Source organism: Crotalus tigris, unplaced genomic scaffold, assembly GCF_016545835.1.
Source record: "Crotalus tigris isolate CLP2741 ecotype Arizona unplaced genomic scaffold, ASM1654583v1 scf7180000024366.1712601, whole genome shotgun sequence".
NCBI classification, from domain to species: Eukaryota; Metazoa; Chordata; class Lepidosauria; order Squamata; family Viperidae; genus Crotalus; species Crotalus tigris.
In genome coordinates, this window is record NW_024100534.1 from 1,413,282 (window position 1) to 1,428,767 (window position 15,486).

Consider the following 15,486-nt stretch of genomic DNA (forward strand, 5'->3'; position numbering starts at 1 on the left):
CTCCCACGGCTAATACGGAAGCCCGTGAGATGCGCGATTCCGGAGCAGACACAAACACAAACCAAACTGCACAGGAACCTTCCATCAGCAGCCCTCCCACTCGTAAGAGGCAAAGATCCTCCAAACAGGAAGTGGCTGGCAAAATTAAGGCCAAGGCAATCTCTGCAAAAAGGCCTTCCAAAGCTGCAGATAGAGAGGCTAAGTGCCAACTCCAGTCAAGTATTCCCCCAGTGGAGGAGAAAACTCACCAGAATTTAAGAAGGTTAGTAGCAGCAGCAGAGCTCATGTCGGATTCCTCCTTACATGCAACCAATTTCTCTGCCAGAGCAATAGCGTACAAGACTGGTGCACGCAGATTGCTGTGGCTCAAGCATTGGAGAGCGGACATGAAGTCTAAGTGGCATTTAGCGGCGGCACCCTATAAGGGTGGCCAGCTCTTTGGCGAGGCGCTTGACCCTTATCTAATTGAAAATAAGGACAAACGCAAGATCCTGGCTCACCTGACAAAGAGGACGGAGAGGAGAGCTCCCTCCTATTCCCACAGACTGTCCTTCCGACCTGATGCAGGCACGGATCAGGGGACCTTTTCCCGTCCCTATCAGCCCAGATCGGACTATCAATAACAAGGACAGGTTAACACAACAGGCCCAAGCAAGGCGGCCCTTTCAAGGAGCTGGGGTGCGTCCCTATCACAGATCCAAGTGATGGCCTATTCATAGTCCCAAAGAATTCGGGGGGTGGAGAGCAATACTAGACCTAAAGAGTCTGAACAGACACCTGGAGTACAAAAAATTCAAAATGCAAACCCTTCACTCGATATTAGCAAGCATCAGGAAGGGGGACCTTCTGACGTCCATAGATCTGATGGAGGCCTACCTTCACCTGCCATGGGAGGGGAGTTCTCCCATCAAGCACAGTGGCGCATCAACACATGCTCATAGTCACGGACAACCTGGCGGCCAAAGCGCATGTCAACCGACGAGGCACACGATCCAGGGCCCTCATGAATGAAGCACAAGCATTCGGAACCTGGGCAGAAAACAACCTAGCCTCCATCAAGGCCGAGCACATTTCAGGAGAAGCCAATCGCCAGGCAGACTTCCTGAGCAGGGCAACGATAGACCACTCAGAGTGGAGCCTGCACCCTGTTCTCTTCAGAGAGGCAGCAGAGAGATTCAGCCATCCACTATTGGACCTGTTTGCCAGTCCAAAGAATACTCAGCTTCCGAGGTACTTCTCTCGTTTTCCGACACCAGGAGCAGAGAGAGCGGATGCACTTCGAGGCCGATGGCCGAAAGGACTGCTGTATGCATTCCCACCTTTTCCTTTGATACAAGCAACCATCAGGAAGATATTGCAGGAACAGATGGAGGTGATACTCATTGCACCGCACTGTCCAAGACAGCCGATCTCATAAACCTATCTACATCTCCACTGTGGAGGATTCCACATGACCAAATTTCCCTCAACCAGGGGTCCCTGCTACATCCAGACCCACAGTGGCTCCAATTGACCGCCTGGCACTTGAGCGGAGTCTCCTAGAGAGAGACAACTTCTCACAAAGAGTCATTAAGACTCTCCAGGCCTCTAGAACGCCTACAACTAACAGGATCTATGATTCCACTTGGAAAAATTATTTCTGTTGGTGCAACAGGCAACAACTAGACCCATGCAACATCTCTATCCCAGATATCTTAGCGTACCTAGCGGAAGGTCTGGATAGGGGGTTAACACCCAACACAATTTGTAGATGACGAATACTCCATCATCATGCTGAGAAAAGGCGTTCAGGTAAGACCAACGCCCCTTCTACTTCCTTGAAGCTGTTTACAGCCATTGATTTATGGAACAATATTGCTGCTAAGCACTCAGGTAATCCTACCCAAGTAGGATTGCTGCTCAGCCTTAAGCCTGAGCTTCAAGCAACTTTGGGCAGTTTTGCAGCTAAAGGCAAACATTTAAGATGGTGATAGAGGACAGGGAAAGAGAGAAAAGTCTTCCCTTTCATCTCAGTTCCTTTTCTTTTCCCAGTTCAGGTTGCTTACTTTCTTGTCCCCAATTGGGACAAGTCTTGCTGCTGCCATCGCCACCTGTTGCCACTTCCACATCCATCACGACTGCCTTTTTCTCTCATCCTCTCTCTTCTTTGCCCTTCCTTTTATATAAAGGCCTTATGTAGGGTTAGGTGGGAGCTCACCTGAGCAGTTACATCTGTGGAATGTGACCAAACCATCCAGTTGGAAGGCATGGTTAATCTATGGATGTCTAGAAGAATGAGGATAAGGTGGGGTTAGGTTGACTTGCTCTGATCTGATCGTTCTAGTTGAATCTTTTTTCAGTGGAAAAAACTAACTATATTCTAGTCATGCTGCTCCAGCATGGCTTTGTAAATGAAGAGAGGAAAATTGTAGGTCAGTTGTCAGCTTAAGTATGTCAGGACTGCTTTGTTCCTGTATTCTTTGGGGAGGCTGATGTCAGGGTAGACCTATCAGGCCACTTTCACATGGCCTTGAAACAAAAAAATGGCAACTGCCAAATTGAACTGGTAGAGCATAGACTCTTTGAAGTGGGAAGGGCTATTTCATTAGGCAGTAGCAGCCAGCTTGTCAAGTTGAGCCACACTCTTTTTCTTCTTATTTGTTTCATTACAGCTTAGGCCATGCAAGTGTATCACAGTTATGACAGGTCACTTATCGATGGTTCAAAGTTACCATAACACCCTTCCCCCAAAGTACTTAAAACTGAGTCCCAAAGTTAAGACTGTTGCAGCACTCCTATAGTCATTCACCCTTACAACGAACTACCAAGTCAGCACACAAGCACTGTCTATTTCCTCCCATTCTGCCCCATTAGGGCAGGTACTGGGCTTGTTTTGCCAGTCCACCAGCTTCCACATGCTCTGCTCCCACATGCCTTCAGTCACTGATTGCTCACTTACCTTTCCAAGATCTCAGGGCTTACGAGGTTGGAGTATAGAAGAAGAACAGGCTGCTCCATTGCTGGGCCACATGACAGAATTCCAGAAGTGGCTTCTTTTTCTGAGATGCTGGTGAAGCTCTAGCTTCCTTCCCAAGGCATTAGCCTACTTAGCTAAAGTTTAGGGGAGAGAAGTAGCTATCTTTTGTAGGCTGAAATCGTTGCCTCTCTTCCCAAGGCATAATGATACACAGCTAAAGCTTGGTGGAGAGAAGCAAGTTTGCTTTCCTTCCCAAGGCATTAGCATACATGAAGCCTTCGCTTTGACGCTTCTAAAGCTACAGAAATAGGGAAGCTGTACACGTTAGGCTTTGTCTGTGCCATTCATTATCAAGATGAAGGTGAGGAAAGAGACAACCCAAGTTTTAGCGACTTCTCTTGTTGCATCTTCTCAAAGCCCCATTGGCTGAAATAAAAGAGAGCAGCGTTTTTTCCTGCTCTTGGTGCAAGCAGTGCCTTCATTGTCGCAAGGAGCCAGGCTGCTTCCCTTCACTCAGTAGGGAATCCAGATTTAAAGACATCCTTCAGGATGAGCAGTTTTTCTAAAGCACAGGACAAAGTCTGTAGGTAGGGGAACTCCTACATGGGCGAAATGGAATGAGTTGCTGCTGGCATTCCCATGCGGTACAGGTAGTTCTCGGGTTACTAATGCAATGAAACCTGCCCATTCCATTCATAACTCAAGGATTTGTAAGAGTGAATCTCATATCTTGAATGCGATTCACTCCCAGCTTTCACCAATGCATTTGCTAATTTAAAGCGTTGGTGAATGCGTAGCTCTTTAAGTGAACATGAGGTATCTCAGGGTGGGGAAGGCTATGGGGGGCTAGTGCTTCCAACCGCCCAAGGCCTCCCCCAATCCACTGAAATACCTCATGCTCCCTCCCCTGGGGGCCCACAATTGCTCCCCCCCATCCTGCCGCACTAGGTCACTTACCTTGTGAAGATCTATTTCCTCTCCAGCCTCTGTTTCTTTCTCTGCTCCAGGCAAGAGCAAAGGGAGGCCTCCGAGGCCCAGAATGGACCTCCAGAAGCATATAGCTGCCTCTTTGGCTTCCTTTCAGGGCCTCCGAGGCCTGGATGAGGCCTCTGAGGCTCAGAATGGGTTTTTGGGGGACACTTCAGTGGGGTTCCGAATGCCCAATCCGGGCCTCAGAGGCCTTTTCTGGGCCGCTGTCGCCTGGAAAGGATGCTTCAGCAGGGCTCTGAAGGCCTGATCCAGGCATCAGAGGTCTTTTTCAGGCTGCTGCTGTCTGGAAATGATGCCGGGGGATGTTTCAGCAGGGCTCCAGAGGTCCATTCTGGGCCTCAGAGACCTCCTCCAAGCTTCCGAGGCTCAGAAGAGGGGCCAGGGGAGGCTTTTGCGTGCCTCTGGAGGTCCGTTCTCTCCCCGGCTTCTGTTTCATTCTGTGTTGCAGAGAACAGAGGCCTAAACTACCATGAGATCATGCGAGATCAGTAGCGTGAGGTCTCACTCCACTGATCTCATGTGATCTCACGTTAGTTTAGGCCTCCATTCTCTGTGAATGCACCAAAGGAAGCAGCCACAAAAGCATAGGATCTCTCTATCTTCACAAGGAGAGTATCCATAGGCCTAGTGCCTAGGGAGACCGGGGGGTGGGTGGAGGGAGGTGAATGTTGCAATGCCACTGTGGTCGTTCATAAGAGCAAACAACTGCCGTGATGCGGCAACATTTGTAATTTTGGGACTTTTTCGCAAACACTAGGGGATACTTATAGCATAACTTTGAACGTTCGCTAAGGAAACACTCATTACTCGGGGATTGCCTCTATTTCAAAAATTTCCAACAAGGGCTTTATATGCTATTTTCCACAGCTCAGTTGTGGTGAAAAAATTCCCAGCATGATCTAGCAACAGGAGCTGGGCTGCCTTTATGAGGTAAAATGGGCTGCTTTGGATATGTTTATGCTCTCAGCAAGTTCAACTCTTGCAAGCAAGTTCTTTACCTCAAGAAAGGTAGGCACTTGCAGTGTTTCAGGAAGAGAGAAATGCATATTCCTTTTAAGTCTTCAAACGCCAACTCAGAAGAAAGGAGTGGAAAAGCCAAGAAACGTGTTCTCATGCTCAAGAGTTGACCTTCCTTGGAGCCTAAACTTCTCCAACCCAGCACATCTTACCCTGTGAAGCCATCTCACTGACAAAGCCTAAAGCACACAGCTTACCTATTTCCTAATCCTGCAGCTTTAAAAGCAGCAAACCAAAGAAGGAACAGAAGTGGTGGGAACAGAATATGGGATATCTCGGGGTGGGGACAGGGCTTGGGAGGTTGGAGGCAAAGGCAACCCCCCCTGGGGCACCCCATATTTCACCTAACAACCCATGTATTTATTTGACAAATGCATCAGGGAAAGCAGGAATGGAAGCTCATTCATTTAATGTTATTCACTTAACATTCTTACGACCTTCAAACATAATTGGCAGACTCAATTACTGTACATTCATAACTTGAGGATTTCCTGTATCTTCTTTAATTACAGGTAGTCTTCAAGTCACAACCATTTCTTCAGTGACTGAAATGATGATGGCACTGAACAAAGGGACATATGACTGGTCCTTGATGTTCCAGCCATTGCAGAGCCCCTGTGGTCATTTGAACAAAATTCAGGTGCTTGGCAACCAGCTCACATTACAATGCAACATCCCACAATCATGTGATCGCTGGCCTTGTCTGCCAACCTCCTACAAGCAAAGTCAATGGGGAAACCAGCAAGGAAGGTCACAAATCATTGCAGTAAGTCTCCCCCCCCAACAGCCTTTCTTTGCTCACACATGCCACACACCTTTCCTCACTTGTTTGCACCCACTAGCACTCTCCTTACATACAGGCATACACCTACCATTGCCCTCCTTTTCTGGACTTCACATGCACACACCAACATGCACACACTCAGCATTTTTCTTTAACAGGTTCCCTGTGCTCACACATAGGCACACACCCACCAGCATCCTATTTCCCTGGGCCTTCCTACACTTGCATGTACCCACCAATATCCTTCCCTGATCTCCCTATGTTTACGTCCACCCACCAGTACCCTCTTTACTCAGCCTCCCTATACTAATCATAGGGAGCATCATAGCCTCCCTATGCTCATCTGTCCCTGGCCTCCCTGTGCTCACACATACATCGTATAAATGATGACTTTTCAATACTTTAGCCTTGAGTACATTAGCAGTTCTGTAAAGTTTTCAATTCCAGTATTACTATCTAAATCTCTTTTTTATTTTGCCTTGACTTGCAATTCTCAGTGTTATTTTCCTTGATAGTAAAGGATGCAAAGAATTCCATAAGAGTAGATTTTCCCTTATCTAAATTATATTGAAGCATTATCATAGTTACTATGTAGTTTGCCATTCCTAGGGCTGAGAGAGTATGACTGCCCCAAAGTGACCCACATGACTTCATGTTTATCAAAATCACTGTTACTTGGTATTTACAAATGCATATATAGCTAGTATAAGTTAGAATCTTGCAACTATTCTATCTGTATTATAAACCAAATCATTTTCATTCATGTCTTTGTTTTTTATCAAAATGCCAAAATCCCATCTGATAATTTTCCAAGGGAAAAATCTTGTAAATTCCTATTCAGAAGTCACAGACACTCCAGCTGAATTCAGTGGATAGTTGAATATAATCTAATGCTAGATCAGTGATGGTGAACCTTTTAGATACCGAGTGCCCAAACTGCAACCCAAAACCCACTTATGCATCGTCAAGTGCCGGGTGGTTGTGGCCCATTGGGTGGCCGGGTGGGTGTGGCCCATTGGGTGGGCGTGGCTGCGGTGGTAACGGCAGACTGGGTGGGACTAAAAAGTTCAATCAATCAATTCCAACTTTGCAAGATCTTTTTTTTCCGGCGAGAAGTTGAAATTGACTGATTGAACCTTTTTTTTTTTTTGCCCACGGTGGCAGAGGCCTAAAGCAAAAAAGGTTTTATAAAATCCAACTGAAGACCTAGGACTGGGGCAACGGCGTGCATGCCCACAGAGAGGGCTCTGAGTACCACCTCTGGCACCCGTGCCATAGGTTCACCACCACTGTGCTAGATAATATTCTACAATTTCTTGTACAATAACAATTTCTTCACAGATTAATAAAAATGATTCTATGGTTTAAAGTATCTTTGGGAGCTGCATGCTTACTTCTAAATCCCACTGAAGAAATTTGTAGATAATAATCATGGTTATAAAATCCCAAGCTTTGGGGGCTAATTTGCATTTTATTTTGTGGATCAGTGCATTTGGGAAAAAAGGAAAAAACTAGATGGAATAGTGACAGTTATGTTGTTAGTTAATTTAAATTACATGAAAATTAATGTGATTATCCCTGTATATATCTTTTATCATATTATATCAAGTACAATTTAATTATAGTCTAGAGAGGGATTTCGGGAGGTACACCCACATTTTTCAAGGTTCACATGAAGCCTTTGAGGCTTCAGTTCTGTATCCTGATTTAATAGGAGTACTTCCTATTTGATATAACTTTGATATAACTTGTGTAGTATGTAGTATTGATTATGTCATTTGCCATCCACTATTTTCTTTGTAGTGCCTTCTCCTGGTGCCTTGATGACAGATAGTTCTACATCATTGGGAACGGCAAAGGAAGTTATAGCTATTAAAGACTATTGTCCAAACAACTTTACTACATTGAAGTTTTCCAAGGGAGATCATCTGTATATCTTAGATACCTCAGGAGGTGAGTGGTGGTATGCACACAATACCACAGAAATGGGCTATATCCCATCCTCCTATGTGCAGCCCATAAACTATTGGAACTCATCATTAACTGACAGTGGAATGATAGACTATCTCCTTGAAAATTCTAATGAAGGAGCAAAGGAGCTGGATCTGCTTGGAGACTGGTCAGATGCAAAGTGGAACTTAGCTAAAAACAATCCTTTTTTGAACAGTACTCAAACTACTAACCATTTTCTGAATGGAAATATGAAAGAAATGTCAGAAAAAAGCAAAGAAGATTCCCCCCAAATCACAATGGATTTGTTACTCTTTGATACAGTGCCAACATTTACAGGGTCAAAACCTGCAGCACATAGCAGTGCAGGTAATAATCTTGATAAAGTGCATGAAGTGAATGGATTTGATTTTGAGCAACCAAACAGACGAGACAATCCTTTTTTTAGAAGCAAACGCTCATACAGTTTAACAGAGCTCTCTATACTTCAGGCAAAATCAGAAAGTCCTTCTTCATCAGGTTTCTTTACTGGATTGAAATCTCCTACTCCAGAGCAATTCCAAACTAGAGAAGATTTCAGGGTTGCATGGCTAAGTCATCGGAAACTAGCAAGATCATGCCATGACTTGGATCTGCTGGGTCAGAACCCTGGTTGGGGTCAGACACAACCTGTGGAGACCAACATAGTTTGCAAACTGGATAGTTCAGGTGGTGCAGTTCAACTTCCAGATACAAATATTAATATTCATGTACCTGAAGGACATGTGGCTGATGGAGATTCACAACAGATCTCTATGAAAGCTCTATTGGATCCGCCACTGGAGCTCAACAGTGACAAATGCAGTACCATAAGTCCTCTGCTAGAAATTAAACTGAGCAACATGGAAATCAGAACACCCATTATATTGGAAATGAAAATTTCAGCAGAAGTTAACAATGATATTGTGAGCAAGAATTTAGTAGCGATAAGGTGCCTGAGGAGTGATATGAAGGAAGGCCCATATACTCCAATGGTGCTAAGTTACTGTTATGGAGGCACAATCAAGATTCAGTTGGAGAACCTGGAGCCCTGCATGTATATAGCTGTTGTAGCCCAAGGACAGAACATTTCATATCCTTACACAGTTTGGGATTATATAAGTAAAAAAATTACAATTGGGGTCTATGGTCCAAAACACATACATCCTTCATTTAAAACTGTAGTTGCTGTATTTGGACATGACTGTGCCCCAAAAAGTCTTCTAGTGAATGAAGTTACATGTCAAGTACATAGTACAGCACCTGTAATGCTGCACCTGTGGGGAAAGCACCAGTTCTTCTTAGTAAGGCCACAAGACCTAAAACTTTGTATGTTTTCAAATATGCCTAATTATGAGGTGAAAGCCAGTGATCAGGCAAAAATGGTGAGAGGATTCCAAATGAAGCTTGGCAAAGTCAGTCGCCTCATTTTCCCTATCATATCACATGATCCTAATGAGCTGTCTGATTTTACTTTAAGAATACAAATCAAAGATGACAAAGATATTATGCTTGCTCAGTTCTCTGTACAGACACCTCACCCACTTCTTAAAAATGCTGCTAAGTCCACTGGACAGCGAAGGTTTCTGAAAAAAAATGAAATTGGGAAAATAATTTTGTCTCCTCTTGTGACCACCAGCAAATATCCTGTTTTCCAAGATCGGATTGTAACTGGTTTAAAATATGGCAAAATGCTGAAAACAGTAGTGAGGCAAAATAAGAATCATTATCTCTTGGAGTATAAGAAAGGAGACACTATAGCTTTGCTAAGTGAGGAGAAAATCAGATTGAAAGGTCAGCTCTGGACCAAGGAATGGTACATTGGATACTATCATGGTAAAATTGGCCTAGTCCATACTAAAAATGTTTTAATTATTGGAAAAGTCAAACCAAATTATTTCTTTGGACCTGAGCTTACCACAGGTATGTTGCTGGAGCAAATCCTAAGACCTTGCAAATTTCTGACGTATATCTATGCTTCAGTAAGGACTTTGCTGATGGAAAATATTAGCAGCTGGCATGCCTTTGCAGATGCTCTGGGATATGGAAACTTGTCACTTGCTTTTTTCTGTCGAGCAGAATTGGACAGTGAACCAGAATGTGTTGCTTCTGTGTTGGAGAAATTGAAAGAGGACTGTAATAATTCAGAAAGTAAAGATAAGAAATCTTTCCAGAAAGAACTGATGTCAGTAAGTATTTTCACTGTCCATCGTTTTAGCTTCTTGTTGGTTTAATAGTGCAGTTAAATGAATGTGGAAATAATAACTGGGTTTTAACAGTGTCTATGTAATATAAGTTCTAGCAACTAAGGCAACACCTACTGCTTACTTCTAAAATAATTCAGCTAAAAAGAACAGCTTATTTTTTAAAAAAAAACATGTTAAGCATTTGGTTATACTATTCCTGATACTTTTCCTAAAATATACCAGTAGCCTTTTGAAAAATATCATCAATAAGAATTTGACAACTCAAAAAGTACTATATATCAGGGGTCCCCAACCTGTGGGTCATAGCCCACTGCCAGGCCACAGCTTATTGGCCACCGGACTATGTGAATGGATGGCCGGTGAGCACATACAGCCTCACTCGCATGAATGTCGCCACTAGCATTGTGGGCATTTGCGGCCCCACTCACATGAATGTCACTGTGAGAATTTGCGGCCCCATTTGCGCAAGCGTCATTGCGAGTCACCGGTTTTTGCAACCCAATTCATGTGAGCATTGTGGGCTTTTGTGGCCCCATGTGCAAGTGCTCACATCACCACAAGTGTCGAGGACACTCGCAGCCTCACTCACATGAACAATGGGTGTTCATGCATGCTCACAAACCATCCCTTCTTTTCCCCCTCCGCCTGCTCTGGGCTGTCAAATCTGAAGGGTTGGGGAATTCTGCTATATGTCACTTTTTTGTGTCTTCTAGTCAAGTTTGATTCTTGGCAACTTACCGGCATGAGTAACTGTGAACAAAATGAAGTAATGAAGAGGACTACTTGTCCTATAGCTGGATAATAATGTCACTTCTGAAAAATGTAGAAAATAGTTTGTGACATGACAGATTTGTGATTACTACTTATCTAAGGGCTATATCAATTCCTTGAAGTGCTCCAGGTTGCTGATCTGCAAAAAAAAAAAAAAAAAATGGCAAAAATCACTTTCATCATTGAAACCAATTTCTATGTATGCACTCTGTTGTATGTACAGTATAACAAATAACTGTTCAAAGCACATTTCCCCCAGCCCATCATTTTAATTTAACCTGCTACAAGTTTACCTTGCACAGCAGCAATATGAATGGCAAAGTATCAGTTCTTTATGTTTACTGTTTGTTTGTGTATCTGTGTAATTAGTAAACTATATAAATTGGATAAAATACAAATTAGCTATATAATAATTCTTGCTCAGCAGCCCTGTTCAAAATAATCCAGAACCTTTTGGGGAAGTTCCTGAAGACATAATTTATTTGCGTTTTTTTGCTAGATAAAGTAACCATTTGCATTCTTGATTGGACACCAGAGTTTACTGTGGTGAGTGAGGCAGTGTTTTGCATCACAGTCTGGGATTCTTTGCAATTTGTGGAGAATGAGCAAGTGGATAGGACCTTCGATAGTTTGAATTTTGCCATATGAAAGCTCAGTTATGTCCTGTCCTATATCTTGGGGTGGCCAAGAATGGCTTGAGTTGTAGTTCCAATAGCAATAGTACTTAGACTTATATACCGCTCCACAGTGCTTTACAGCACTCTCTGGGCAGTTTACAATGCCAGCATATTGCCCCCCAACAATCTGGGTCCTCATTTTACCAACCTTGGAAGGATGGAAGGCTGAGTTAACCTTGAGCCAGTCAGGATCAAACTTCTGGATGTGGGCAGAATTAGCCTGAAATACTGCAATCTAACTACTGTGCCCCCACGTTCCAATACATTACCAGCCTTTTCTTATGGAAGATTATAATGTCTACTCTAAAATGGGCAGTAGTATATCCTCTCTTGAAAAATTCTTCCTTGGAACCAGCTGTTTTGAGAACATAATATTCATTTCCAACTTTCCCAATCTTTCAAAGTGACCTTGAGAAGGTTGTGATAAATCATCTACAAAAGAACTTAAATGAAATGGATTAATAGAATCTTTACTCTAATCGAACCTGCCTCTTTGAATAGATTTATTTATTTATTTATTTATGAGACTTATATACCGTTTTAAGTGCAAGCACTCTCTAAGCGGTGTACACCAGTAAGCAATGTATATATATATTTACATTGCCCCCAACAATCTGGGTCCTCATTTTACCTACCTTGGAAGGATGGAAGGCTGAGTCAACCTTGAGCTGGTGAGATTTGAACCGCTGACCTGCTGAACACAATCAGCTAAAGTGGCCTGCAGTACTGCACTCTAACTGCTGCGCCACCTCGGCTCATACCAAGATGATCAAAGAGGCCTGTTGCAGGCCTTCCTCTTTACAAGTTCATAGGGTATAAACCAATTGACAGAACTTCTCACTTATAACACCATTTTACCCATTTCCAAAGGATGGAAGTTTGAGTCAATTTTCAGCGGGTGAGAATCAAACTGCTGGCAGGCACCACGGTACGGATACAAATTGCTTTGACCTTGCTGGCATTTCATGGATATATCAAAGCTGTTTTGTTCCAGCATGTGTTAAATGTCTAGATTAATTTAAGAGTGGGGTACCTGTAAGGCTTAGTGACATTTTTTTTAAAATATTTTTTATTGAATAACAAAAATTAAAAACATTGAACATGGTAAATCAGAATTGACATACATCTCAGTTCATATTCACAATTAATTACTAATATAAGAAAAAAAGCATTTATGATAACATCACTCTAATCTCAATCTTAACTTATCTCATTACAATGACTTCCATATTTTTTCCCACGCCATCTATAAAATTTGTTCCAAATTTGGTAAAAATCCGTTTCATCCTGATTTTTGAGTCTTTTAGTTAACCTATCTAATTCTGCGCAGTGCATAATTTTATGAATTAAGATTTCCTCACTAGGTATAGCCGTAGCTTTCCAATTTTGAGCGAATACAATTCTTGCCGCTGTAACCACATGAGTGAATAAATACATATCTTCTTTACTAACATTATTTTCAAGAATTCCTAACAACAATGTCTCACGTTTATACTGGATGTTTTACATACTCATTTCTGTTACCCATTCCCAAACCATACGCCAATAACTCTGTGCTTCCTTACATAACCACCAAACATGAAAATATGTGCCCCTTTCTTTTTTACATTTCCAACATAATGGTGAGTATCCTTTGTACATTTTGGCTAATCTTGCTGGAGGGAGATGCCATCTGTAAATCATCTTATACGAATTTTCTGTATATGAAGACGCCAAAGTAAATTTATTATTTCGCACCCACACCTGCTGCCATTGATCCAAATTGATGTTGTGTCCTAGATCTATCGCCCATGTCACCATTGTTTCTTTAACCTGTTCTTCAAATAGCCTGTACTCCAATAGGTAAATATTCCTTATTTGTTTTTTTTCCGGACCAAGCAAAACTTTATCTAGACCCGTATCTTGTCTATAAATACCCCATTCATGTTTATCTTTCAGATATCTTGCTTGGATCTAGAGATAAGACCACCATTCTATCTCTATTCCTTGTTGTCTTAACTCTTGTTTAGATTTTAAAAGACCCTCTTCTGTCAAAATGTCTTTGTACCTGATAACCTTATCTTTCCTGAGCAAATTGGGATATATAACTGCCTCCAGTAGCGATAACCATGTCGGAATCTTTGTGTAATATTGAGATTTGACAGTATTCCAACTTTTAATTAACCCTTGCCGGACCTTGTGTTTTAAAAAATATTGGTAATTTCTATTTTGCCCCTTCCACGTATGAGCATGCCATCCCTGCTGAAGATCATAACCCTCTAACTGAATACATCTTTGATTCTTTAAGGTTATCCAATCACTAATCCAAGATAGGGCCGCAGCCAGGTAATATAATTCCCAATCAGGAAAGCCCAAACCACCCCTTTCCTTGGCATCCTGTAAAGCCTTTAATTTTATTCTAGCCTTCTTACCAGATCATACAAAATCTAAAGTTATTTTATTTAACTCCTTAAAAAAGTTTTTATCCAAGAAAATTGGAATATTCTGAAACAAAAAAATCAATGTGGGTAGGATATTCATTTTTACAGCAGCAATTCTCCCAAGTAATGAGAGCTGTAAATTTTTCCAATGTTCTAGATCAACTTTAATTTTTTTCATTAATTTAACATAATTATCTTCTTTAATTGATGAACAACGATTCATGATTCAACGATAAATGATTATCCCTAAGTATTTAAATTTAGAAACTATTTGTATACCTAATTTAACCTTGAGGAATCTTTTTTGGATATCAGTCATATTTTTAGTGATAATCTTTGTTTTATTTTTGTTTATTTTTAAACCTGCATAATCTCCGTAAACTTCTAAAATTTCAAATAATTTCTGCCAAGAGTGTTCTGGGTCTTCCAAAATAAATACTAGGTCATCTGCATAAGCCTGAAGTTTATATATTTCTTTCTTAATCTTAAATCCTCTAATCTGTCCTTCTTGCCTTACCACTCTAGCAAGAATTTCTAGAGTATAAATAAACAGCAATGGCAAGAGAGGGCATCCCTGTCTAGTGTCTTTCTGTATGTTAAATCTATCTGTAGTCACCCCGTTTATTATGATCTGCGCAAATTGTTTGGAATATATTGCAGTTATAACATTTAAAAAAATTTCCTCTGGCTTCCATTAATTTTAATTGTTGTATCATAAATTGCCAATTAACATTATCGAAAGCCTTCTGAGCATCCAAAAACAGAAGTGCCATTTGCCAATCATGTGATTCATAAAATTCTAAAATATCTAAGATTGTTCTCATATTCTGTTTAATCTGTCTGTTTGGTAAGAAGCCATTTTGATCCGGGTGTATAAAATTATTAAATATTTTTTAAATCTCTCCGCCATTATTGAAGCAAAATTTTTGTAATCTGAATTCAATAAAGATATGGGTCTATAATTTTGTATCCATATTTTTTCCATATCTGCTTTTGGAATCAGTGTTATATTTGCCTCTAACCAGGACTTAGGTATTTTAGCTTCAGTAAGTACTGTATTAAAGACCTCTAATAGATATTGATTAAAAACACTCTGCAAGTCTTTATATAGTTCAGCAGGTATTCCATCTGGGCCTGTTGCCTTATTAATTTTTTGTCTATTTATAGCCCTAGTTAATTCAGACATGCTTATTTCCTCATTTAACATAGATTTTATTTCCTCCGGTATTTTTGGCAGCTCTGCCTTTACCAAATATTCTATTATCTGTTCCACACTTCTTCCTTCATTACTCTTATATACATTTTCGTAAAATCTTTGAGCAATGCCCCTTTTTATAGTCTCCTCCCCCTGGATTTCTCCATTTTCATCTACCAGGTTAGTAATCCATGATTTCGCTTTCTGTTTTCTTAATTTGTACGCTAGCCATCATCCCGATTTATTTGCAGTGCTCAAAATTTTTTTGGTTAGCTGCCTGTAATTTTTGTGCATATTTTTCCGATTCCTCTAAGTTAAGTTTGTGTTTAATTAAGTCCATTTTCATTTTCAATCCTTTATTTCCAGGATCTCTCTGAAGTAATATTTCAGCCTGTTTATAGTTTGTTTCAAGCCTCATCTTATATTGCTGTTTCTCTTTATTTCTCTTAGCCGTATATGAAATAATAACCCCCCTCAAATATGCTTTAGCCGTATCCCAAA

At 41.3% G+C, this 15,486-nt stretch overlaps 1 protein-coding gene across 6 annotated transcripts in view; it reads left to right on the forward strand.

Moving 5' to 3' along the window:
• Positions 1–15,486, forward strand: part of SH3BP4 (SH3 domain binding protein 4) — a 99,275-nt gene that overhangs the window by 68,305 nt on the left and 15,484 nt on the right. For 2 of the 6 annotated variants that reach the window (XM_039327692.1, XM_039327694.1), the window contains one exon: positions 7,551–9,904. The exons of 1 other annotated variant lie outside the window; for it this stretch is intronic. In XM_039327692.1, the coding sequence (XP_039183626.1) occupies positions 7,551–9,904 (2,354 nt within the window). Of the gene's footprint in view, positions 1–5,475; positions 5,730–7,550; positions 9,905–15,486 lie in introns of all 6 variants that reach the window. 3 more of the 6 variants (XM_039327695.1, XM_039327693.1, XM_039327696.1) reach the window with 3 other exon arrangements.